We start from the raw sequence: 25,173 nt of genomic DNA, 5'->3' as shown, positions 1-25,173 counted from the left end.
AATTAAAAAGGAGAAAGATATGGAAACAGATGCTTCCTAACTCCTTGTTTTTCTCCTACTAGGGGCAAAGGGGTGTCTGCAGACACTGTCCCAGCCCCTCACCATATGGGGTTTTAGAAGTACAAGGTGGTAGTTTATTTTACCTTAAATTCCTTAAAACACACGCCCACAATATTTTCTTATTTGTAGGCTTTTGATGCTGCCAATTCTCTGACTTTTACCTTCTTCTGTTTTGCCCCAGGAATAAAAAAAAATTATTTTATTATTTTGCTACGGCTTTCTAAAATGTTTTTTATATTTTCAGAAAATCCCAGATATTCTAGGAACTTACCTTGTGCCAATATAAAAATTACTTAAATGTCATCCACTCACAAGCTATATTTAGGTTACATTGAACTTATGTAGATGAATCATGCACCCTTTTACAATCTGGGTAACTAATTCTCCACACTATTATTTCCTCCAGCATTTCACATGCAGATTCACAAAGGGAAACGAAATACAGTGATTAATTTGTTCAAAAGTGTATGTTTCTCTTGGTAAGATTCTGACACCTCACTGGAGAACTGGGTCAGAGCAACACACATCTGCAGGATTGCACTGAGGGGCAGAGGTGCGGGAATTCCACATCTGACCCCATGCAGGTGCCAATGCACTCCAAGGCAGGACCTCGGCCATCTCTCGTTCGAAAACACACGGGAAGCCATTTCATTATCTATAAATATTTAATGGTCACACATTTCTGTTTAATTTTTAAATTGACTTCAAATAGAGATTTATAATGCACATTAACCAGTGGCCATGTTACTGCAAATATCCAACACTGAAATCGAATAACACCACTTTGCATTTGAGTGTTACTTTAAAATATTGGAAGAACTTTTCTATTTTCTCCTTTTTATTCACAACAGTTCTGAGAGGTACAAAGCAAAGAAAGTGCTATTCTTCCCCCCCCGCCACCCCCACTACAAAACTAAGCCAGGGAAAATGACTTCTGAAGATGACAGCCCGTTCACCTGAGAGGCCAGGCCAGGCCAGACCCACTCTCCTGGCAGTTGCCTGTGTCCTGCCTGTAGGCACATGGTCTCGTTTCTGATACCACTAAAATGTTTAAAAATCATAATCCACAGCTGAAAATGGATCAGAACAGATCTGGGCATCATACTTGTCCCTTCTACATTAGACAAGGACTCATTCCCCCGGCAAATGAGTGACATGCACACATTAGGGGGGGGGGGGGAGCGGGGGACAATAAAACGTGTACCTCACTCACCCACAATTGAAAGCCACACTGCTCAGACAATCCCTCTCTTTTACTCTAATAATTCTTATTTAATCTCCTTTCCCACACTATTTCCAAACATCTGTCAATGCTTCCTAACTCTGTGCTTTTTCCAATATAGAGGATCTTACTCACCATAGAACCTACATGCTAAATGACATGGCCCTGGCCGGTGTGGCTCAGTGGATAGAGTATCGGCCACACATTGAAGGATCGCAGGTTCAATTCCCAAACAGGGGCACATTCCTGGGTTTTGAGTTGTCCCTGTCCTCTGTAGAAGCACATGTGGGAAGCAACTGATCAATGTGTCTCACATCGATGTTTCTCTTTCTCTCCTCCTCCTCCCACCATCCCTCTCTCCCTTCCACTTTCTCTAAAAATCAATGGAAAAGGTATCCTTGAGTGATTATTAACAACAACAAAAAAAAAGTGACATGAACCACCAGAAAAATCTAAATACATACAGAAGAAAACCATAGTGATTAAAGCCCTAGGATTCCTTAAATGGTTTCCAAAGTCATGACAAACACACTTTAATATTCCCTATTTATAAGCACTATTAAAATTTTTATTTAGTCCAAATCAGTTTGGCTCAGTAGATAGAACATCGGCCTGCAGACTGAAAGGTCCCAGGTTCGATTCCAGTCAAGGGCATGTATATTGGTTCTGGCATATCCCCAGTGGGGGGTGTGCAAGACGAAGCTGATCAATGACTCTCTCTCATTGATATTTCTAACTATACCTCTCTCTTACTCTGTAAAAAGTCAATAAAACATTTTTTTTAAATATGACATGAAGTTTAAAAAATTTTTTCATTTAGAAGCATATTTTAGCATAAATGAGAAGAAAACATGTAAACAGATATGGCTGCAGGTTTTCCCTAATGAACGAGTGCACTCCTTTATGAGCAACAAGTTCTTGAATTCTAGCTGTAGGAAACATCTGAGATGGTAAGAAATACCGTATTTTTCCGTGTATAAGACACCTCCCAACTTTTTTCAACACAAAATTAAGAAATCAATAATTTAAACATTTTGCTGGTTTTCCTCTTAAGGTCTTCTTCTTTTTTGGCATCTTAAGGAGTTGTTCTTCCTGTTTTATCCACTGTCTGATCATATACTCAGCGGGAGGAGGTCCAAATTGCTTCTCTGCAGCTCTATTTCTATTTCTATGCTCTTTTGCATAGTTGATTACATTTAGTTTGAATTCTGCAGAGTAAGAAAAGAGCTTACCAGTATTTATCTTTTTATTTTTTGATATCTTTATGGGCTCAGAACGCTCAGGTCTCTGTTGCATCTGTGCACTCACCACCTCCACCTTCAATTATGGCATCAGCTGATATTAGTAACAACAAGTCTCATGATTGGAGGAAGCCTGTCTGACAAGGTATGGGCAGCTACACACCTGCACGGCTCCCTCCTTGGCTGATTTCCATGTATAAGATACCCCTCGATTTTCAGTCTATTTTAGAGAAAAAATAGTGTCTTATACATGGAAAAAATATGGTAATAAAAACAAAGGTTTCACAAAACAGTAAAGCCAGAGCACAAAGCAGACCAGGAGCCAGAGTGAGTCTGTGGAATTCCAGGGCAGGGATTCTAATGTCGTGATGCCCAGATAGACAAACTCTGACTCTGGGCCACTTACACACAACAATGAGAATCACACAGTGACAGGCACTCACCTATGTGCGTCTGGGCCATGACATCGGCTAGCCTGTGGGCGGCACCGCTGCCCCCACTTTGGGTGGATGAGGAAGAGGTTGTGGAGGTGGTGGAGCCATGGATGGCCTGGCTGATCCAGTGCTCCATGTTGATGCTGCCCTGGCTGGAGGTGGGTGTCCCTTGGGAGTCACCCTGCACAGAGCCTTCATCTTCCGAACCAGAGGAGGTATCTGTGTGACAGATGAGTAAATATGCAGAGAATTAAAGAAACACATCCCAACCAAACACCACTAACAGACCTACCGCACACATGAACAGTTTAAAGACTTTTTCTTTGAACACTCTTGAACTAATACCACTTCTTGGATGAAGTCAAACATATTTGCATACAGTCATCAAGTGAGGTAGCCAAGGGCAGCATTTTCTTCGAGATGTTGAACCTTTATGGATTCCAAGTGAGATGTATGTGGCCCTCTAGTCCTGATGTTGTTCTCTGAGATATAATTTGCCTTTAAGTTTAGCCTGAGTGCAAGACTAAGGGTGAGATGTCAGTGAAGAAAATGATGGAGGAGGAAGAACACACCTCACAAAGCATGCCTCCTGCCTTCTCCAACAACCTATATGCTCAAAACCTTGACCCTTCGGGGAGAACAATAAATCATCACATTACACTTTATGATCAAACTAAACTTATTTTTACACTCATTTTTTAAATCATTTTAATTTTTCGATTACAGTTGACATATTACCTTAATTCCGGGTGTTACTGGCATTGGACATTATATAACTTACTAAGTGATCATCCCGATAAATCTCGTACCCATCTGACCCCATAGTTATTAGAATAAACCTGACTATATTCCCTATGCTGAACTTTATATCCTCATGACTACCCTGTAACCAATCTGTACTTCTTAGTCCTTTCACTTTTTTCACACATCCCCCAACCTCCCTACCACTTGGTCAAAATGTTCTCTTTATCTATGAGTCCCTTTTAGCTCTACATGTTCATTTATTTTGTTTAGATTCAGCTGTTGATAGATATGTATTTATTGCCATTTTAATGTTCATATTCTTATCTTTTTTCTTCTTCTTAGAGAATACCCTTTAACATTTCATGTAATTCTAGTTTGATGGTGATAAACTCTTAGCTTGTTCTTGTCTGGAAAGCTCTTTACCTGTTCTTCAATTCCAAATGATACTTTTGCTGGGTAATCTTGATTGTAGGTCCTTGCTTTTCATCACTTTGAATATTTCATGCCAATTCCAATACAATCTTGATTGTAGGTCCTTGCTTTTCATCACTTTGAATATTTCATGCCAATTCCAAAAGTTTCTGTTGAGAAATCAGGTGAAGTCTTATGGGAGCTCCCTTATAGATATCAATAACTGCTTTTCTTTTGCTGCTTTTAAGATTCTCTCTTCGTCCTTAATCTTTTGCATTTTAATTATAATGTGTCTTGGTGTTCACCATGTTTGGTATTCTCTGCACTTCCTAGACTTGTATATCCATTTCCTTCACCAAGTTAGGGAAGTTTTCTTTTCCTTTTTTTCTTTTTTTTTTTTCAAATAGCTTTTCAATTTTTTGCTCTCTCTCTTCTTCCAGCACCAAATGTTTGTATGCTTGTCCCTTGGGAGTCACCCTGCATGGAGCCTTCATCTTCCGAACCAGAGGAGGTATCTGTGCGACAGGTGAGTAAACTTATTTATTTTTCACATGCTTGAAGCTGTCCCAGAGATTCTTTATATTATCCTCATTTCTGGGATTCTTTTTTTCTTTTTGCTGTTCTAATGGGGTGTTTTTTGCTTCCTTATATTTCAACTCACTAATTTGATTCTGACTTCATTTACTCTGTTGATTCCTTGTAAATTATTCTTTGTTAGTGTATCCTTCATTTCTGACCAGTCCTTTTTTATGCTGTTGAAGGTCTCATTAAGTTCACTGAGTATCCTTCTAACCAGTATTTTGAAATCTGCATAATGTCCAGATTACTTGTCTTCCTTTTGTTTAGTTCTTTTTCTGTAAGTTTGTTCTGTTTTTTTATTTGGGGCATCTTTCTTTGTCTCCTCATTTTAGCAGCCTCCTTGTGTTTGTTTCCATGTATTAAATAGAGCTACTTCATGCCCCAGTCATGGTAGAGGGGCCTTATTTAGTAGGTGTTCTGTAGGGCCAGTGGGGCAGCCTCTCTGATCACCGGAGCTGGGCCTTCTGTGTGCACCTTCCTACTGTAGTTTAGCCTTGACTGCTGTTAGCACATAAATAGAAGGTATTTACCTGCAGGCTGATCAACTGAAAGGACCGACTGTAACCACTGACCTCTAACGAATGTGGAGGATCATCTGTGCAGGGCCCATCCCACAGAGCAGGACTTACTTCAATGGAGTTCTGGTGCCCACTGAGTCCTTTCTTTGAGTGTGTTGCCTATGGAAGTGGTTGGATGGTGAGACTTCAATATAGTCTTTAGCTGTTCGCTGGGTGTATTGGTCCTAAGGCCTACTAGGGGTTGCAGGCAAGATCAGCCACCAACTGTGTTCTACCCGGGGGCCACCCAGCATGCTTTGTAAAGTAACCTGCAGGTGGCTGCTATTTGTGCTGGGCTTACAGGTGCCCAGGAGCAGCCAAGCTGAGAATCAAGGGAGACTATTGCTAATACTGTGCTAAAAATCACTTAGTGAGAGGAAAGGGAGATGCTGAGGCCAGATGCTGCTTATTTGAGAGTTTTTAGAAAAATCTGAGTATGAGCCACGACAGGCCATTCCTAAGCCACTGGAAACTACTTGGGTGGCCCTAAAAGTTGGGTGGGATGAAGTCTCAGAGAATCACCAGACAGGTCAAACAGTATGAGCCAGGTTGACAATTCTCAGATATGGTGCCTTGCCTGCCTGCCTGCCTGCCTGCTCTGTGGGTGGAGGGCTCATCAAAAGACAATGGCCTCTGCCAGCACTTTTGTCTGGCAGAAAATTAACCCCCTATCTCTCACCCTGATGCCAGGCAATTCAGTTCCTCCCTGTATGTCTCTAGTGCCTTTTAAGCTACTGGCCCAGTGGTGGAGCTCAAAGGTAGTGATTCCAAATAAATCTGTGCCCAGACCTTTTAAGAGGAACTGCCTGGGACTTCAGCAGCCCTCTGTCTTCCTCAGCCTCAATCCTCATTGGTTTTTACAGCCAGAAGTTATGAAGAATTCTCTTCCTGGCACTAGAATCCTGGGCTGGGACATCTGGTGTGGGGCTTCAAACCCTTGCTCCCAAGGAGGAACCTCTATAGCCGAGATATCTTCCCAATTTTTATCCACCATTCATGGGTGTGAACCAGCTTTCCATGTCTGTCCCTCCTACAGTTTTGATGTGGCTTCTTCTTTATTTTCCTAGTTGTAGGACTTCCATTCAGCCAGATTTCAGGTGATGGTTGTTATGTAGCTTAGCCATAATTTTGATGTGGTTCTGGGAGGAGGCAAGCACCACATTTACCTACACCACCATCTTGATCAGAAGTCTACATTCATTTCTTATAATATTTTAATAATTTATTTTTCTATCTGTGAAAATTGTATATATTAGATTGACATAAAAATCACGTTTTCATTAAAATTAAAAACATTTGTTATTTAATAACTTTCACTTAGTAGCAAGGTTTTCAAGAATGATATACTGGTGAGCTTATTAAACTTCCATGTAATCATGACATCTAGAATCCTAATGATAAGGTGAGTAAGGTGAGGTGCCAGGAGGGAAAAATGGCTGAGTTGATTTAGATCATTTAATGAGAATAAGAGAAGTGAGAGTTTATCTTAAATCAAGACATAAGACTTTTTTTTTTTTTTAACACAACAATATTTGTAAAGGAGTATACGCTAATATTTTATTATCATCATAACAGAACCTCAGAACTTTTTTTTAAGACTTTGGAGAAATGTATCCACAGCAGACATTATCATCTCCCCGGAGAGGTTTTTATGCCCTTTGACAGACAGTTTTTCATTCCACATCCTATCTTTTTATACAGAAACCTACAGGATATTCCACATGATATAGACACAAAAATCCTCAAAAAATATTAGCAAACAGACACAAGCAATATATAAAATGGATAGTACATTATGACCAAGTGGTGACCAGGATTATACATTCAAAAGTGAAGTATTGTTATATACATATTAGTTTAATAAAAGGAGAAAAATCCCAAGTTAACTTGAACATCATAGAAAAAGTACTTCACAAAAGCTAACACCTACTCATGAGAAAACCTCTCAGCAAAGCAAAAAATAAAAGGCATTTTCCTCAACCTGATTTAAAGCATCCATGAAAACCAACAGCTAGCACCGAATTTAATGGTAAAAGACTAAATATATTCTCTTAAGTTCAAAAGTCAGGCAAAGATGTCCCTTCTTGCCCCTTCTATTCAATGTTCTCTGGAAGGTTCTAGACAGTGAGATAAAGCAAAACAAGTAAATTAAAGGCATCCAGATTGGAAAGCTAGCAGTAAAACTACCTTTATTCACAGATTATATGATCTCTGTATGTAGAAAATCCCAAGGAACATACCAAAAACTTCTTGAGTTAAGAAATGATTTTAGGAGGGTCACAGGATACAAGATATCTTTATATATACATATACTAGCACTGAACAATATGGGAATTAGATTTTTAAAATTCCATTCACTAAAGCATCAAAAAAGAAAAAAAAGAAAGAAATAGAAGCAAAGAAGGAACACAGGGGTAAAGAATAAAAATGGCAACAAATAAACACCTGTCAATAATAACTTTAAATGTAAATGGATTAAATGCCTCAATCAAAAGATATAGGGTAACAGACTGGATAAGAAAAGAAAACACAACCCATATATCTGCTGTCTACAAGAAATCCATTTCAGAAAAAAAAAAACACACAGAGACTGAGGGTGAAGGGATGGAAAAAGGTTTTTCAGGCGAATGGAAATGGAAAGAAAAAAAAAAAAGCTGGGGTAGCAATACTTATATCTGACAAATTAGATCTCAAAGTGAAGGACATAACAAAAGATAAGGAAGGCCACTTCATAATACTAAAGGGAGCAATCCAACAAGAAGAGATAACCCTGGTAAACATATATGCACCCAATACAGGAGCACCCAAATACATTAAAACACACAAACACACACACACACACACACACACACACACACTCACTCACTCACTCACTCACTCCTGGAGGATACCAAGGGGGAGATTGACAGCAACACAATCATAGTAGGAGACTTTAATACCCCACTATCACCATTGGACCAATCCTCTAAACAAAAATCAGCAAAGAAACATCAATCCTAAATGACTCACTAGACCAGATGGAATTAATTGACATATTCAGAACATTTAACTCCAAGGCCACAGAATGCATTCTTCTCATGGGTCATTTTCAAAGATAGACCATATGGTGGGTCATAGGCAAAGTCTCTTCAAATTCAAGAAGAGAGAAATCACATCAAGCATCTTCTCAGATCACAGGGGCATAAAACTGGAAATCAACTACAATAAAAACAATCCAAAGAAATTAAACACATGGAGACTAAACAGCATGCTGTTAAACAATGACTGAGTTACCAGAGAGCTCAAAGGAGAAATAAAAAACATCATGGCAATGAATGACAATGAGAACACAACAATCCAAAATCTATGGGACACAGTGAAAGCAGTCTTGAGAGGAAAGTTCACAGCTCTACAAGCCTACTGCAAAAAAAAAAGAAAAAAAAAAGAAAAAGAAAAAAAGAAGAAAAACAAGAAAAACAATGGTAATAAATTACCTAACCCTACAACTCAAAGAGTTACAAAGAGAGCAACAAGAAAAGCCCAGTGTAAGCAGAAGGAAGGAAATAATAAAGATCAGAGTGGAGATAAATGACATAGAGACCAAAGAAACAATATAAAAGATCAACAAAACCAAGAGTGGGTTTTCTGAAAGAATAAATAAGATTGGTGAACTTCTGGCCAGGCTCACCAAGAAGCAGAGAGAGAGGATCCAAATAAACAAAATCAGAAATGAAAGAGGTGAAATAACAACAGACCCTGCCGAAATACAAAGAATTGTTAAAAAATACTATGAATAACTCTATTCCAACAAACTGAACAACCTGGAGGAAATGGACATATTCCTAGAAAAATATAACCTTCCAAAACTCAATCAGGAAGGATCTAAACAGCTCATTAGGCCAATAACTATGGAAGAAATTGAAGCAGTCATAAAAAACAAAAACAAAAACAACTTCCAGCAAACAAAAGCCCAGAGCCAGACAGCTTCACAGGGGAGTTTTACCAAACATTCAAGGTAGAACTAAAATTTATCCTCCTCATACTATTCCAAAATATTGAAGAGGAAGGAACATGCCCAAGTTCCTTCTATGAAGCCAGCATTACCCTAATACCAAAACCAGATCAAGACAACACAATGAAAGAGAATTACAGGCTAATATCCCTCACAAATATAGATGCCAAAATCCTCAACAAAATTCTAGCAAATTGGATCCAGCAGTACATCTGAAAGATCATATACCATGACCAAGTAGGATTTATCCCAAGGATGCAAGGATGGTACAAAATCCACAAATCAATAAACAGGATAAATCACATAAACAAACTGAGAGATAAAAATCACAGTCATATCAATTGATGCAGAAAAAGTGTTTGACAAAATCCAACACCCTATCCTGATAAAAACTCTCAACAAGTGGGAATAGAAGGATCATACCTCAATATTAAAAAAGCCATATATGATAAACCCATGCTAACATCATCCTCAATGTGCAAACACTGAAACCATTTTCCCTAAGAACAGGCACAAGAAAGGGATGCCCACTCGCACCACTCCTATTCAACATAATACTGGAAATATTAGCCATTGCAATTAGAAAACAAGAAGAAATATTTATTTTTCCTTTTTACCTAGTTTGACAATCTCTATCTTTTACTTGGGTGTTTGGTCCATTTACATCTATAATAATCTATAATAATAAAAGCATAATATGCAAATCACTGAACTACTGAATGGCAGAATGACAGTCTTGACAACCATGCTATAATTCCCACTGGTGCCAGGCCAGCCAAGGAGGGTGTGATGCAATTGGTAGGGGGTCTGGCCATCACCCTGCAGAGGGAGGTCCAGGCCACTAGCCAGTGGGGCGATTGATCTATTGGGGGGGGAGGGGGAGGGACACCATGATTGCCCCTAAGAGGGAGGCCCAGGCCACAGACTGGTGGGCCGTAACAGGTGGGCAAGGCCTCCCTCTGCAGGGTGCGCTCAATTATCTACATGATCACCCTGCAGAGGGAGGCCCAGGCCACTGGCTGGCAGGCTGTGGCGGCTGGGCAGGGTCTCCCTCTGCAAGGGCAATCCATCGCAGGGCTCCCAGACTGTGAGAAGGCACAGTCTGGGCTGAGGAACCTCCTACCCCAAGTGCTCGAATTTCATGCATCAGGCCTCTAGTCTATTATAATCATTGGTATAAATGTGTTTAAAGTAACATTTTACTACTTGTTTTCCTATTTATTCCTTTTATTTCTTATCTCTGTTGATTTCCCCTGACTTTTTTTCTGTTAACAACTTTTAAAGAGTTTCATTTTATGCCCTATATTCTCATATGTATCTCTTCCCATGCTTTAGTGGTTGCATAAAAATATGCATCCTCGATGGCTCTACATTGGGTCAATATTGTAACTACTCATTATACCTGACACTACAAACTTCTTCCTACTTCAGAAATGTCATAACCATACAATAGTGTAATTAGATTTACCTGCCCTTGTCTTTTGTGTAACTATTGTTTTTAAGCAAATTATAAGGGGGAAAGATAGTATTTCATGTTTGTTCAGCTATTCATTGTTTCCGCTTTGCAGATGTAAGTTTTCATCTCATATCCTTCCCCATCAGCTAATGTGCCATTGCTGGCATGTTCGTAGAACAGTTCTGCTGGCACCATGTTCTCTCAGTTTTCAAGGTCTCATTATGACTTTATTTCCTTTAACATTCTTGCTTACAAAGGTTATTTTCACTGGATATGAGTTGACAGTTTTTCCCCTTTCTTTTAGGACATTAAAGATGTTTTTCCATTGTTTTATGGCTTCTTGTGTCTTCATAATCTTTTCTCATACTAGAGACCTGGCGCACGAATTTGTGCACAGATGGGGGTCCCTCAGCGTGGCCTGTGGGATTGGACTGAAATTGGCAGTCCAACACAGCATGCCACTCCTGCCTGCTGCTCCTGCTTATCCCAGCCCCACTGCGCCTGCCACGGGCTCGCACCCAGTCAGTCCTGATGGGGAGAGGCTCGTGTTGCCATAGTGGCACTCGCCAGCCATGAACCCTGCATCTGGCACCTGTCCCGAGAGGGATGGGGCAGCTGAGATGCAACTGACCCTCCTGGTAGGCAGTGGGATCCAGGTCAGTCCCGCTGACGTTCACGCTGGTTGTGAGGAGTCATCTGTTGGCCGCTTTTATATCATTTCTTCCTTGCAGAAAGTTTATGAAGGAGAAGCAGCTGTAGTGCCCAACTTCCAGGAAGCTGGTGGCGCTGTCAGGATCATGCTGGGAGTGTCAGTTCATCAGTGCCTGGCCTGTTCTCTGAAGATTGGACCTGCAGGGCTACTGAGAGAGTGAGTTGCTGCCGCTGGCTGGTGAGCCACTGGAAAGGTAAGTCACCTGAGCAGCACTCCCACTGTGGGAGCACACTGACCATCAGGGGGCAGCTCCTGTATTGAGTGTCTGCCCCTTGGTGGCCAGTGCACATGATAGCAACAGGTCGACCAGTCGTTCAGTCGCTTAGGCTTTTATGTATATAGATAACTCATAATCATATATCTCATATGAAGATATGAGCAATTAATCATAATTATTCTCCAGACTATAATGTATCTGTTTTCTTCTGATAACTTTTTAAGACTTCCTCTTCATCTTTGGATTTCACAGCACCCTGACTTCTGTGAATTTTAGTTTTAATTCTTTTTAGACTTATCTAGTTTGGGGTTCATTGAATTTCTGAATCTGTATGTGGTTATTACATCAAACTAAGAAGTTTTTGACTCTCGTTTCTTCAGTTTTTCTGCCCTTTTCTCACACTTTCTTCCTTCTTGGATTCCAATTACATTAATGTTAACACTGTTCCACAAATACTTGAGGTTCTGTTAACTTTAATCTTCTGTTTTTCTGTTCATAAGTTTGGTTCACTTCTCTTGACTTCAAAGTTCAAAGACTAGCTTTTTATCCATCTGATGTTAAACTAATCCAGTGCAATTCCATTTCAGTATTATACTTTTTCAGTTTTAGAGTTTCCATTAATTAAAAAAAATATTTCCCTTTCTCTGCTCAACTTAAGTAATAAGAATATTTTTCTTTACTTTTTTGAAATATTTTCACTTGATTCCCTGAATAAATCTTTTATAATCATATTTGAAAACCCCATCTTCCTCTATACCAAAAATACCCAAGTATTTTTCAACAGAAATGTAATGGGAGCCTCAGACATAATTTTAAAACTTCTAGCAGCCACATTTTAAAATACATGAACAGATACAACTAACTTAAATATATATTTAACATAAAAGATTCAAAATATTGTTTCAACATGTAATAAATATAGAAGTTAATGAAATATATTCCAGTCATATTTTCAATATAAACTCTTCAAAATCTGTATTTCATGCTTATAGCAAATACAATTGAGACCATCAATACTGTGTTCTTGACAGTGGGTTAGTGGCTACAGAGAGCAAACTGAGCCATCTCATGTTGGTTTTCTATTGATTCCTTTTTCCATGACCATAGCTTACACCTCCTATTTCTTTGCATACCTACTGATTATTTATTGAATACTAGATACTATGGGTGGTATGTTGAGGAGACTCTGAATTCTACCTTACTCTGAAGCCTTGACTTTTACTTTAGCATTTACTTCGATTATTGGTTTATTCTCTTGACCTTGAACAGACATGGAGCTATTTTTTGCTAAGATGGATCTGTGGAAAGCTTCAGCTCCTTGATATCCCATGAACTTGGATCTCAGCTCTCCTCAACTTAGCAAGATGGCCATAGAGATTGCTCAGGCTCCAATCTCTGTGCCACAGCCTAAAAATTTTCCCCAGGCAGAGAACTGGGACTCGTGGGGCTCACCTCATGGGTTTCTCTGCTCTCAGTTCAGGCCTATGCTGCTTGAGATCCACAAAGTGTAATAATCCTAATAAGATCTTTTCCAGACACTATGTCATTGGTCAGCAACCACTCATTTCATGCAGAGAATATAAACTTCAGGACTATTCCTTTCAGAGCAGTTGTCATGAAATGAGTTCTAACCAGTTACCAGCTACCAAAAAGAGGAAAAATGAGCCAAGATTCTGTTCAAACAAGTATGGTTATAAATAGGCATGTATGACTGTACACAATTATTTCATGTGACATTATCACTGGAACTCCTGAATGACAGTTTACAAAATATATTATACGGTGTACATGAAAATCCTAGTCAAATAATTAAATACGAATGTTACACCCAAAACAACATGACTGATAATGTCCTTTATATTTTGCAAAGGCATTTCTACAAGATTTGTTTTCTGAAAGTTCTGGCTTTCATCATGTATGACACTAACATTTCTGAAGATGCATTTAACACAAAGAAAAGCACATACATGAATAATCACATAACTTCTTGCATTTTTAAACTCAATATTTCTCATAAAAAGTAGTTCAGAAATATGTCCATTTCCCAGAATACTGCCTAGTTCCAAACATTTGGTAAAAAAATATTTTAAGCTAGAAAAATTATATTTTAAGTTGTTTTGTTGGTAAACCCATTCTGTTTGTTGTACAAATAACATATAAAACTAAACATTTCCACTCCATTGTAAATTTTTGGCAAATTATAATGAACTAAATAAACAGAATTGAACATGTTAATTATGCTGATTTATAAATAGTCCCAAATTACATTGAGGCTCAGCATAAAAAAACAAAGGAAAGTAAGTAAATTGGCCTATACATTTTTGCCAAGGATACTGTATTGTTGAGATGAAGAACATTTATTGGACTATTTTTAAAACAATGACTAAGGAATACATTATTTATATGTTTTGTCTTATAAAGCCCAAGACTTTCACCTTTAACTGCATGCAAAGTTGAATACTTAAGAGCTGTTTGGAGAATGACTGAAGATACTTGATCACATCTCTGAGTTAAAGTGGGAGCTTCATTACCCTCACTGGTTGGGTAATGAAGGATTAAACCTCAAAGACCCCCCCAAAAATGTTGTATATGTTCAGCTATTCTTATTGCACTTTAAGTTTCTCTTGTGAACAAAGATAGTGGCATTCAAAACTGTATGAAGTAGTGTGCAAGGTAACTTAGGTGTGTAGAAAAGAAACTTAGGTTTGGCAACAATGACATGAATAATGCTAGAACCAAAATCACAGAAAAACAAACATCAAGTAGATGAGGCTCAATTCTTCATGCTTATAATAGATAACCTGGATGATTTAACTGTGACTCATTTTGGTTTTGTAGTTTATGAGCTATAGACTGTAATTATTTGAGTAGAGTGAAACACAGAACTTAAGTAGTTACATAAAACTCAAGACTAAGTAAAAACAGTATTAAAATCATAAATGTAAATGGGATATAACCTTCAACTATAGATCAGGAGACTATGAACCAAACCGGCCCTCTACTCATTTTTATAAATAAAGTTTTATTGGTATACAACCATACCCATTCATGAGGGCCCACAAAGACCAAAATACTGTCTGCAGTTTAAGGAAAAGTTTGATGACCGCCAAGAAAAATTCAAGAGCCTAAATTTTTCAATTCATTTGGTTTCTTAATACAAAATTACAACATACTTATGTTTTAAAGACTTGAGAATATGTACATACCTGTCTAAACAAGAAAAGTGCATGTTCAGTTAGACACTTTTGCTATCGATATATCAAGTATTAAATAAAATCTTATAAGACTAAGTTTTTCATACTTTTATAAGTCTTGATGAAAAGTGTAAAATACATATTTATATAGATACACACAAAAGTATGGTAAATTTCCCTCTAAATTTCATTTAGAACATATATGCTGTTTCTAGACCTGGTGGTCACAAAATCTGAATTAGAGCACCATTATTTTGAAAGCTAGAAAGACTGTGATTGCAAGGCTGGCAGTGAATTAATTCTAAGGCATGCTCGCCATTCTAAGCCGTGGGACTGCCGCTCACCTGGAGGTGTGTAGGCATCCATCGAGGTCTGCACAACCAAGGACCTGCGTTTGGAAGGCATAGGCACTGCCATCTTCCTTTCTTTGTGTTTCGCAAGCGCTGCCTGAACAGCTTCTGTGTGGACGTCTAAAACAAAAAGAGAGCTCAATTACTCCATTGTTCGGGGATGTCCTGAAAGCCCATGCTTTTTCTCCTCTCTCTCTGGTCCTGTGGAGTAGTTTCTGGATGGGTGGGGAAGAAAGGGAAAATGTGAACTTGCCAGCTTAAAAGCTCCAGTAAGAAGACATGCAAATTCATTTGTAGACTTTTTTAAATATATTTTATTGATTTTTTACAGAGAGGAAGGGAGATAGAGAGCTAGAAACGTTGATGAGAGAGAAACATAGACTTTCTGCCTCCTGCACACCCCCTACCGGGGATGTGCCCACAACCAAGGTAAATGCCCTTGACCGGAATCGAACCCGGGACCTTTCAGTCCGCAGACCAACGCTCTGCCACTGAGCCAAACCGGTTTCGGCTGTAGACTTTTAATTATTCATTTTATTACCCTGGATTCTGTATAAATAAACAAGTGCTGGCTGCAAATTTATGTGATTTTTATTTTCTTAGGGTGAGTGGACTTGACCTTCAGATATTTCTTCACATTTTCAAGCCTCATAATTTATTTCACTGTTAAAGGGAGGTATGTACACCCTAATGGTAGTCAGTAATGATTTAGCTTACACGTACCAAGAACTCAGAACTGTGTCAGGTGTTTTGTGTATGTTAACTTACTATATTAACTCCACAAATATTTACTGGCTGCCTGCTTTATAAGGTCATGTCCTCGGGGCAGGAGTGGTGAAGAATCAGGTTGATGAGGTGCTATGAATCACGCAGCTTACAGCTTTGTTTTGTTTTTAAAAAAATCCTCACCCTGTATATGTTTTTTATTGATTTTAAAGAGAGAGAAAGGGGGAGAGACAGAGGGAGAGACAGAGAAACATCAATGAGAGAAACGCTGATTGGTTGTCTTCCGTACGTGTCCTGACCAAGATCGAACCCACAACCATTTGTTGTAGAGAACGACACTCCAACCAACTGAGCCATGCTAGCTTACTTTCCATCGGGTGAAACAGACCATTGACAAGAGGTCAGAGAATTAAAACAGGGAAAACAAATTGACTGAATGGCTACTTCACTGTGAGGCCAGGGAAGTGTTCTCATTGAAATCTGAACAGTAAGAACGAACCAGCCACTCTGTCAGGATGAGGAGAGAAGGTCCAGGAAGAAGGGAAACCCACTGAAAAGCCCTAACCCCGGAGAGTGAGGGTAGTGCTGGCAGAACAAACAGGACCCTGGGAGAGGGGTTCACAGTAGGGTCAGGGCTCCAATCCTAAATCAGACAGGGAGCACTGGGGGATCCTGAGAAATGAGATGATCTGGTTCCATTTTGATGGGATCATTCTGGCTGCTGTGAAGAAGGCTGCAGAAGGAGAGTGACAAGAAGGCAGCAGTCTGGTAAGACACAACCACAATCACAACATACACGATCGTACAAAGGAGAGGCTCTCAGTATTTCCATGTCACAGAGGAGCAAGTGGAAGTGAGCAGCTCTAACAGATTATCAAACTGGTGAGTGACATTGCCAGGATTTGAACCCAGGTGTATGAGTACCCCTGGGGCCCAGGCCCTTCACCAGGGACCACATTGTATTCCTGCAGTTCTTATGAAAAGTCCACCCTGTAAACATGCTAGATAGAGTAGGGGTCAGCCAACCACCACCTGTGGGACATGCAGCCTGCCTCCTCTTTGTGTAAATAATGTTTTATTGGAACAAGCACACCCTTCCTGTACATACACACACTGTCTGCTTCCCCACTGTATGTGATAGGAGACATGATGGCCCAGAAAGCTGAAAATACCTGTTATCTGGCCCTTTACCGAAACCATTCGCCAGCCCCGAATGGAGCACATCAAGTACCAAACACAATGAACATGTTCTGCTATACTTTGTTCAGCTTGTGTGTGCACCACTCTTTTCTCCTCAACCAGACTCCAAGTACTTGGAGGCAAAAAACTGAGTTTCAAATCACTCTTTCTTAAACTCTCAGACTAAAAACTGATGAATGGATTACTTGGATTCATGACCTAAAACTAAAGAGCTCATCTATGAGGAGGAGAGAATACTTGAATTCTTCACACATCAAACATTTTCAGTTTCATATGACCCCACTTATAAATTTTTTTGGATATAATTAAAAATTTACATATGCTTTTGGGATAGATTAAAATTGCCAAGATCTGAAGAGGGAGAATTTATTTGTGCCCTCCTCCTATATGAAATGGCAGAACAGAAAAAAAAAATTACAAAAAATATGCAAGGACAGTACAGAGAACTCCCCTAAAGTTTTACCCACATTCACAATAGTTTACATTTACCTCATCACTTTCTATGTGTTGTTTTTGCTAATTATGTTGAAAATAAATTAGATACCATTCTCCCCATACCTATTTTTAAAATATATTTTATTGATTTTTTTTTACAGAGAGGAAGGGAGAGGGAGAGTTAGAAACATCAATCAGCTGCCTCCTGCACACCCCCTACTGGGGATGTGCCCGCAATCAAGATATATGCCCGTGACCAGGATCAAACCTGGGACTCTTGAGTCCACAGGCCAACGCTCTATCCATTGAGCCAAACCGGTCAGGACATACCTAAATATTTTAATGTACTTCCTAAGGACAAAGACATTCTCTTTAAAATTCTCAAAATCAAGAGACTGAACAAATATAGTACTACATATAGTACTATTATCTAATCTAAAGTCCATGCTCAAATGGTGTCAATGGTCCCAGGAACTGCCTCCACAGTTTTGTCTATTGGTCTCCTGGAGGTACACACAGTTCCAGGGTTCCCTAATAATCTGAATGGAATTTATACACAGATATGGGGCTCCCTGCATCGTGGCTCACTCTTACCCAGATCCCCCTTTTAATGCCCAGCTGTTCTGACAGCCCCAAAGTCTTGCTTCTGACACAGTAAGCCAGTAACACCACGGCTTGCAGCTTGGGTTTGAAAAGTTCCATATGGAGGCATTTGGAGAGTACCTTCCTAGCAAAAAGCCAAATAAATATAATCCTCCTTCTGCTCTGCCTTGCCTTCACATGGTCCTTCCACTTCTATCTATATTTAGGAGTTGCTCTCCAGTGCATTCACCTCATTATTGTTAACACTGTGTCTTGGGGTTATCATCATACTATGTGGGAGGGTTGGTTTGAAATCAACTTCAGAACCAGATCCTACAACCTTATATCAGTTTTTTTAATTACAGAATTTAATAAGATTATTCAAGTCAAGTAAAATATAAATTCTAAACCCACTTTAACGTGACTTATAATCATCTTAATGGAAGAGTCTCACCTAAATTAAATAAAACGAAAATTTAAATTTGTGACATCAGTAAAAAACAAGATAGGGAACATCTAAAGCTAATAGAGAAGAATAGTTCATACCATCACTTGACCATTCCCCCCAAAAGAAAATTATTTAAAACTCACTTCCAAAATTTGGAGTAAATGTCACAAATTTAAGGATTATGTTGCCATTGTGCTTTATTAAACTGTTTTAAGTTAAACTGTTTAAGAAGTTGTTAAAACTGAAGTTTCCCTACAGACATTCACTATGACTACAAGTCTCAGCTCAGTTGCTTTAAGATAATATTTTCAGTTATAAGTTTTCTTAAGGGAAATAATTAATATAATATTATATTTGATTGATCCAGTTTTTACACAAAATTTCTTCCTCTGGTTAGTTAATAGCCAATGAGATGCAAATCAGCCAGCAACTACTCAGCTGATCTCCCATGGTTCTGGGATGGGTTCATCTGAGTTACAAATAAAACGAAGAACCAGTGATGAGAAGAGAGAGGTAAGATGCAGCCTCATTATTTTTACTTTTAGACAGCTTTGGCACTACTAGCAATTTCTGTTTGGAAAAACAAAGTCAGCATACACACTAATCTTAGGCAAATCATTAAACTTCTGGAGAAACACCCATAATATAAAGAAGTTATATTTAATGACCAAACTAATTATTATTATTATTATTATTATTTTTAAAAGGCAACTCTCTGTTCTATTTTAATCACTGCAGGGATTTTGTAAAAATTCTACAGGGTTCCAAAAATTCCAGGGAAATGCAATCAGATTTCTACAGCAAAAACAAAGGGCAACTTCTAAACAGAGCCAATGACCTGCTCAGTCCTGGGAGGGGTCTCGTTCCCCTCTTTGCAGCACTGAGAGGCATCCGTGCCTGCTCCCTCCTCCATGGTGGCAAATGAAAGTCACTGGCTGCCACTCTCCTTGTCCTCCCCATCATGTTAGGAGCAGGGACACACCACCGCACACATTCTCCTTTATCCTCAGTGCCTAGAACAGTAATTTGACCTCTCCTGCTTAAAACAAAATAAATATGACCACTGCAAATGATACCCCCTCTTTCTTAAATAAAATTTTAAGAAGTTGTGCATCCTCTTTATATAGTTTTTCTTCTTTTGCTTCAAACTTGGTATTCTCTTTTCCTTATTTCCTAATGATCATGATTTGGTCCTTATAATTAAAACTAGGGGCCTGGTACATGAAGTTCGTGTAGAGCACCCTCTCCAATCTGGGACCCCTTGGGATCGGGCCCTAAATCAGCAGTCGGACATCCCTCTCACGATCCTAGACCAGTGGCTCCTAATAGCTCACCTGCCTGCCTGCCTGGTCACCCTTAACTGCTCACCCCACCCCTGCTGGCCTGATCGCCCCTCACTGCCTCTTCAGTGCCAGCCTGATCACCTCTAACTGCCCCCCCCACAACCAGCCTGGTTGCCCCTAATTGACCCCCGCTGCCAGCCAGGTTGCCCCCAACTGCCCCCTCCCTGCCAGCCTGGTTGCTCCCAACTGTGCCCCCCTGCCAGCCTGGTCAGCCTTTACTGCCACCCCTGCCAGGCTAATCGCCCCCAACTGCCCCACTGCCAGCCTGGTCACCCTACACAGCCTGCTGTTCAGTTGTTTGGTCGTCTCTCGCTAATCCCCTGCTGGCCTGGTCGTAGGCAGCGATCTTGTGAGGGCATGATGGTCAATTTGCATATTACCTACTTATTATATAGGATGCTTGTGTTAATTTTATTTAAAAAACAAAACAAAAACTGAATGAATGATGCCAAAAGGAATTGTGAAAATTTCTCCACCTACTGTTCCCTCCAAGAAACGTGCAGAGTTTTTATACCCATTTAGTTCTGTGAGCTGAGATTATCTTTCTGTCAGGAAGCTAACATAGAAACATAAGATGTTCCCATAGTTCTGGGGTAACTATATATTCCTGAAGAGTCGAGGCTTAAAATTGGAATCCTGGGTCTGCCATTTATTAACTGTAGACACGGGAGAAATATTTTAATCCATCTAAGTCTCATTTTGATCATCTGTAAAATGGGAACAAAATCAGTCACTAAGGGAATGATATAAAATATACAAGCAAGGCTGTAGCTTCCTGCCTCAGTAGGCACTCATTAAAGACAGCGGCTTTGGGACTATTCTGCAACAGTGGGTTTGGTGGTGAAGGAATCAGACTGCTGGGTGGTTTCCACCTCATCCTCATGCACCACAGCCTGAGTTCTGGGAGTGACACTTCCTACAAGACACACAGCACAGACCACAGTTTAGCCTGTGAATGGGGCTCTGTACTTGGAAGGCAGACCTCATGCTGATGACCCTGTGCATGGAACAGGACATCCAGAAGCAGTCTCTGGTCTGCACCTTGAAAATAAATCCCAAAGGTCAGTCACTGGGACATCAGTCCTTTCTCTTCCCAAGACCCTCGTTTTTGGTTCCTGTGTCAAAAAGTCTCCATAAGCTCCTTGAACAGGTATAAGTTCTTAAATACTCAATAGAAAACTCCAACTTCTTTTTGGTGTTTTTAAATATGTAGCTCTTTCATCCATTCTGAAAGAAACCAGTATCCTGCCATACAATAAGCTATGTATATTTGGAAAAGAAAATTAAAAATAATCAGGACACAGTTAGCTCCAAAGAGAAAGTGCGTATCTTTGTATAACTAACTACATGTTCAAATTTAAGAAAAACTGATGCTTGCCCCTTCGCTTCTCCCTTCTGATGTCAAAAACCACAATCCATTTCCTAGAGCTCACAACGTCATAAATTAATAACATGTATGCTGACAGTCCAACTTCAAATACAGCTGTGGGTCAATAAAAGAGACTTTTTCCCTGAGGAAGCTTTCCTTGTGTCATTGCAGCAGAGCAGTTAAGGCTATGGCGCTGGAGCCAGACTGCCCGGGTTCAAATCCCAGTTCTTCCCCGTGCTTTTCTGCACATCGCTTAACCAACATGCACCTGTTTCCTTATGTGCACAAAGAGGAACAGTGACAGTATTCACCCCTGGGGGGCTACAAAGGTTCAATGGGTCCATGTGCTCCTGGGCTCTGGACAGAGCCGGGACACGGCAGCCTAGACACTGTGTACTGTGCTGTGGGACCCTACTATGCTGTTGCGCATTGTTAACATCGCCACAAGCCTGACAGAGAAGACAAGAGAAGAAAGCCAAGTATGGACAAAACTGAGGAAGAGCTAGGTGGGAACCTGCTTCCTGTGTCCTGACGGTGGCACTGTGCCCTCTCCCACCCCAGGCTCCCTTCCTTCCACCAGGGCTTCTCCTGTGGTTACTCCACTTTTTTGTTCGGGCAGAGTATGCACACAGAAGCACAGGTGTGGGGAGCTGTGTCCAACAGTGAGGACAGAGAAAAAAAAGAGAAGGCCAGGTGTGTTTTCCAGGAGCACTCTTATCAGCAATGGGGCATCAGGAGCCATGCCAGTCGCTTATTTTTCACTTTCTGTTGCTTTAGTTCAATTCCTTCCACCTCTCAATCTCCAGGAAAAGTGTGCAGTGACATGGATGTGCAAGATCTGGGAGGGGCAGTGCATGGAAAGGGGCTCTAGCACAACTGCACTCATCCACTGAGCACCTACTGCTTGCCCAGTCCGCCCCGTGCACAGAACTGTTTGGGACACAGACCAGAAAACCAACAAGATAATAAGATGTGATGAGTGTTACATGTGAGGAGTTTGTGACCTGTGAGGACACTGATGGGCAAGTCTGTGGAAGGGCCATCAGAAGAGGCCTTGACAAGAAGTGATGTGTAGCTGACATCGGATACCAAGAATGAACTTCTAGACACGCACACACATTTTCCACTTTCTAATAACTTCTTCTCTTCCTTCCCCTCCTTCTCCTCCTCTCTTCCTCCTCCTTTTCCTTCTTCTTCCCCTACTCTTCCTCCTTTTCTCCCTCTCTCTCTCTCTCTCTCTCTCTCTCTCTCTCTCTCTCTCTCTCTCTCTCTCATATCACTGGTAGCTGCACAGACATGCCACCTCTCTCAGGGTCACTGCTTGGTCTCTGGCCTTTAGAGCTGTTGCCATGAAGAAGAATAATGTCACTATTCAACCAGTAAATGAATATGTATCCAATGTCCTCTGTGCCAGGCTCTGCTCCAGGCATAAATTATCTCTACTTTCTTTTTTACCATAAACTCATCCTATGTTTAACTAACACTTTCAACTCATAATCTTGTCCTTAATGAACTATAATGGGTATAAAATTTTATAACAGCTATAAACTAAGTACGTAGAAAAGACAACAGAAGCTGATTACAAAACAAAGGCCAATGATTTTGTTCCCCTATGAAATGAAGTAGTGAGACACTCTTGAATCCTGGGACAGAGATATTACATAAATTAGATAAAAAGCATTTAGAACATGCCTGTGCAAAGTAAATGCTCAATAAGCATTGGCTCACATTATGGCAATGTAATAGTGACATGAATAATGCTTATATATGTTAGGATTATGACTACTTAGAACAAGCATCAGGTTTTGCTGAATGTTTGGAGGTCATATGAAGTGCTAACGTGTCACCTGTTGCTACTGCTCCACATTTTCTAGAATTTCACACGAATGGAACTGTGTAAGATTCGTCTGTCAGTCTGCTTCTTTCTAATGCTTTCAGTTTCAGCCATCGTACATATGACATCTGCACGAGCTTCTTTCTCTTTAATGCATCTTGCCCATCCTCAGCCTCTGTTTTTCACATCAATTCTATAATCGGTTTCAGTTTCCCGGAGAATGAGGTGGAGGTTTTCATTATAACTAAATGTACATTAGGAGAGTGATATCTAGACAGGATTATTCCCAGTCCATTACTACAACGAATCCATTTTTTTTGTGGTCTTCTTTCATGTAAACTTTTATAATTTTCATTTGTTGCTCATGTACAGAAATGTGATTAATTTTTGTTCAGATTATATCAAGCCATTATACTAAATCCTCATTTCTCATAAATCTGTAGATTGTTTGGGGGTTCCTATGCAAATAATATCTGGGACTTTTCCTTTCTCTGTACTTCCTATCTTTTATTAACACAGGCCTCTGTCCTAGGATGAATTGGGGAAGATTCGCTTCTTTCTTTCCATAATCTGAAATTGTTCATATAGAATCAGACTGGTTAATTTCTTGAAAGTTTACGTATAAAACCTTCTGAGTCTTTTATATTCTTTACGAGAAAGTTTGTTTCAACTATTGTTTTTAAATATATTTTATTGATTTCAGAGAGGAAGGGAGAGGGAGAGAGAGAAACATCAGTGATGAGAATCATTGATTGGCTGCCTCCTGCACGTCCCCTACTGGGGACTGAGCCTGCAACCCAGGCATGTGTCCGTGACAGGAATCGAACCCAGACTTTTCAGTCTGCAGCTGACGCTCTATCTACTAAGCAAAACCAGCTAGGGCTATTGTTTCCATTTATTTAATGGCCACAGGATTACTCAAACTTTCCATTTTTTAAGTTTTTAAATTAGAAATTTCTCCATTTACTTAAAATTTTAAATTACTATCATATGGTTATTCACAGGATTCTGATTATTTTCCTTCCCTCTGGTGTATCTGTGGTCATGTTCCATTCCTAGATGATTCATTTCTGTCTTCTTGTTTCACTATTCTCACTGGAGGTTTTTCAATATTTATCAGGGGTCCTCAAACTTTTTAAAGTGGGGGCCAGATCACGGTCCCTCAGAGAGCTGGAGGGCCGGACTATATGAACTACTAATTCCTACTGTAACACCTCGGCTGCGCTCACTGCCCAAAGAACCTGGCGGGCCGGATCAGACTCCTCTGCGGGCTGCATGTGGCCCGCGGGCCGTAGTTTGAAGATGCCTGTCAGATGATTAATTTCTGTCTTCTTGCTTCACTATTCTCACTGGAGGTTTTTCAATATTTTTACTATTTCCCAAGAATCACTTTTATTTTTGTTGATACTCTACATTTGATCATTGTCCTTTATTTCATTTTTATATTAATATACTTTATTTTTTAGGGCAATTTTAGGTTTACAGAAAAATCGAGTGGAAACTATAGTGTGTTCCCATATACCCCATCCCAGTCTTCACACATGCACAGTTGTGTCCATAATTAACATCTTACACTAGTGTGGTACATTTGTAACAATTAACAGGAGTAATATCAATACATTCTTAAATAAAGCCTATAGTTTACATTAGGAGTCAGTCTTGGGGTTGTACATTCTGTGGTTTTAATAAATGTACAATGAGCTATATCCATGATTACACGATCATACTGAATAGGTTCACTGTCCTAAAAATCTTCTGGGCTCCACCTATTTATCCCTCATTTCCCTGGAGCATTTGGCAACCATCAATCTTCTCACTGTCTCCACAGTTTTACCTTTTCTAGAATGTTATAGAATTGAAATTATATAATAGGTAGCCTTTTCAGACTGGATTCTTTCACTGAGTAATATGTATTTTAGGATCGTCTATGTCTTTTCATGGCTTGGTAGCTCATTTCTTTTTATAATTCAACAATATTCCATTGTCTAATGAACCAGTTTATTTATCCATCCACCTTGAAGGACATCTTAGTTGCTTCCAAATTCTAGCAATTATGGGCAAAGCTGCT

General features: G+C 39.7%; 1 protein-coding gene and 1 non-coding gene across 3 annotated transcripts in view; one reads left to right on the top strand and one right to left on the bottom strand.

Annotated features, from left to right (window-relative positions):
* Nucleotides 1-25,173, bottom strand: part of DIP2C (disco interacting protein 2 homolog C) — a 373,359-nt gene that overhangs the window by 134,558 nt on the left and 213,628 nt on the right. For both annotated transcript variants that reach the window (XM_036408536.2, XM_036408553.2), the window contains 2 exons: nt 15,163-15,288; nt 2,967-3,176 (listed from right to left, as the gene is read on the bottom strand). In XM_036408536.2, the coding sequence (XP_036264429.1) occupies nt 2,967-3,176; nt 15,163-15,288 (336 nt within the window). The remainder of the gene's footprint in view (nt 1-2,966; nt 3,177-15,162; nt 15,289-25,173) is intronic.
* LOC118710600 lies at nt 17,370-17,504 on the top strand. Its single transcript, XR_004985454.1, has one exon. It is a non-coding gene; the product is annotated as a small nucleolar RNA SNORA29 (small nucleolar RNA).

Source organism: Pipistrellus kuhlii, unplaced genomic scaffold (genome assembly GCF_014108245.1).
Source record: "Pipistrellus kuhlii isolate mPipKuh1 unplaced genomic scaffold, mPipKuh1.p scaffold_m20_p_1, whole genome shotgun sequence".
NCBI classification, from domain to species: domain Eukaryota; kingdom Metazoa; phylum Chordata; class Mammalia; order Chiroptera; family Vespertilionidae; genus Pipistrellus; species Pipistrellus kuhlii.
This window is presented reverse-complemented; position numbering and strand designations above follow the sequence as displayed.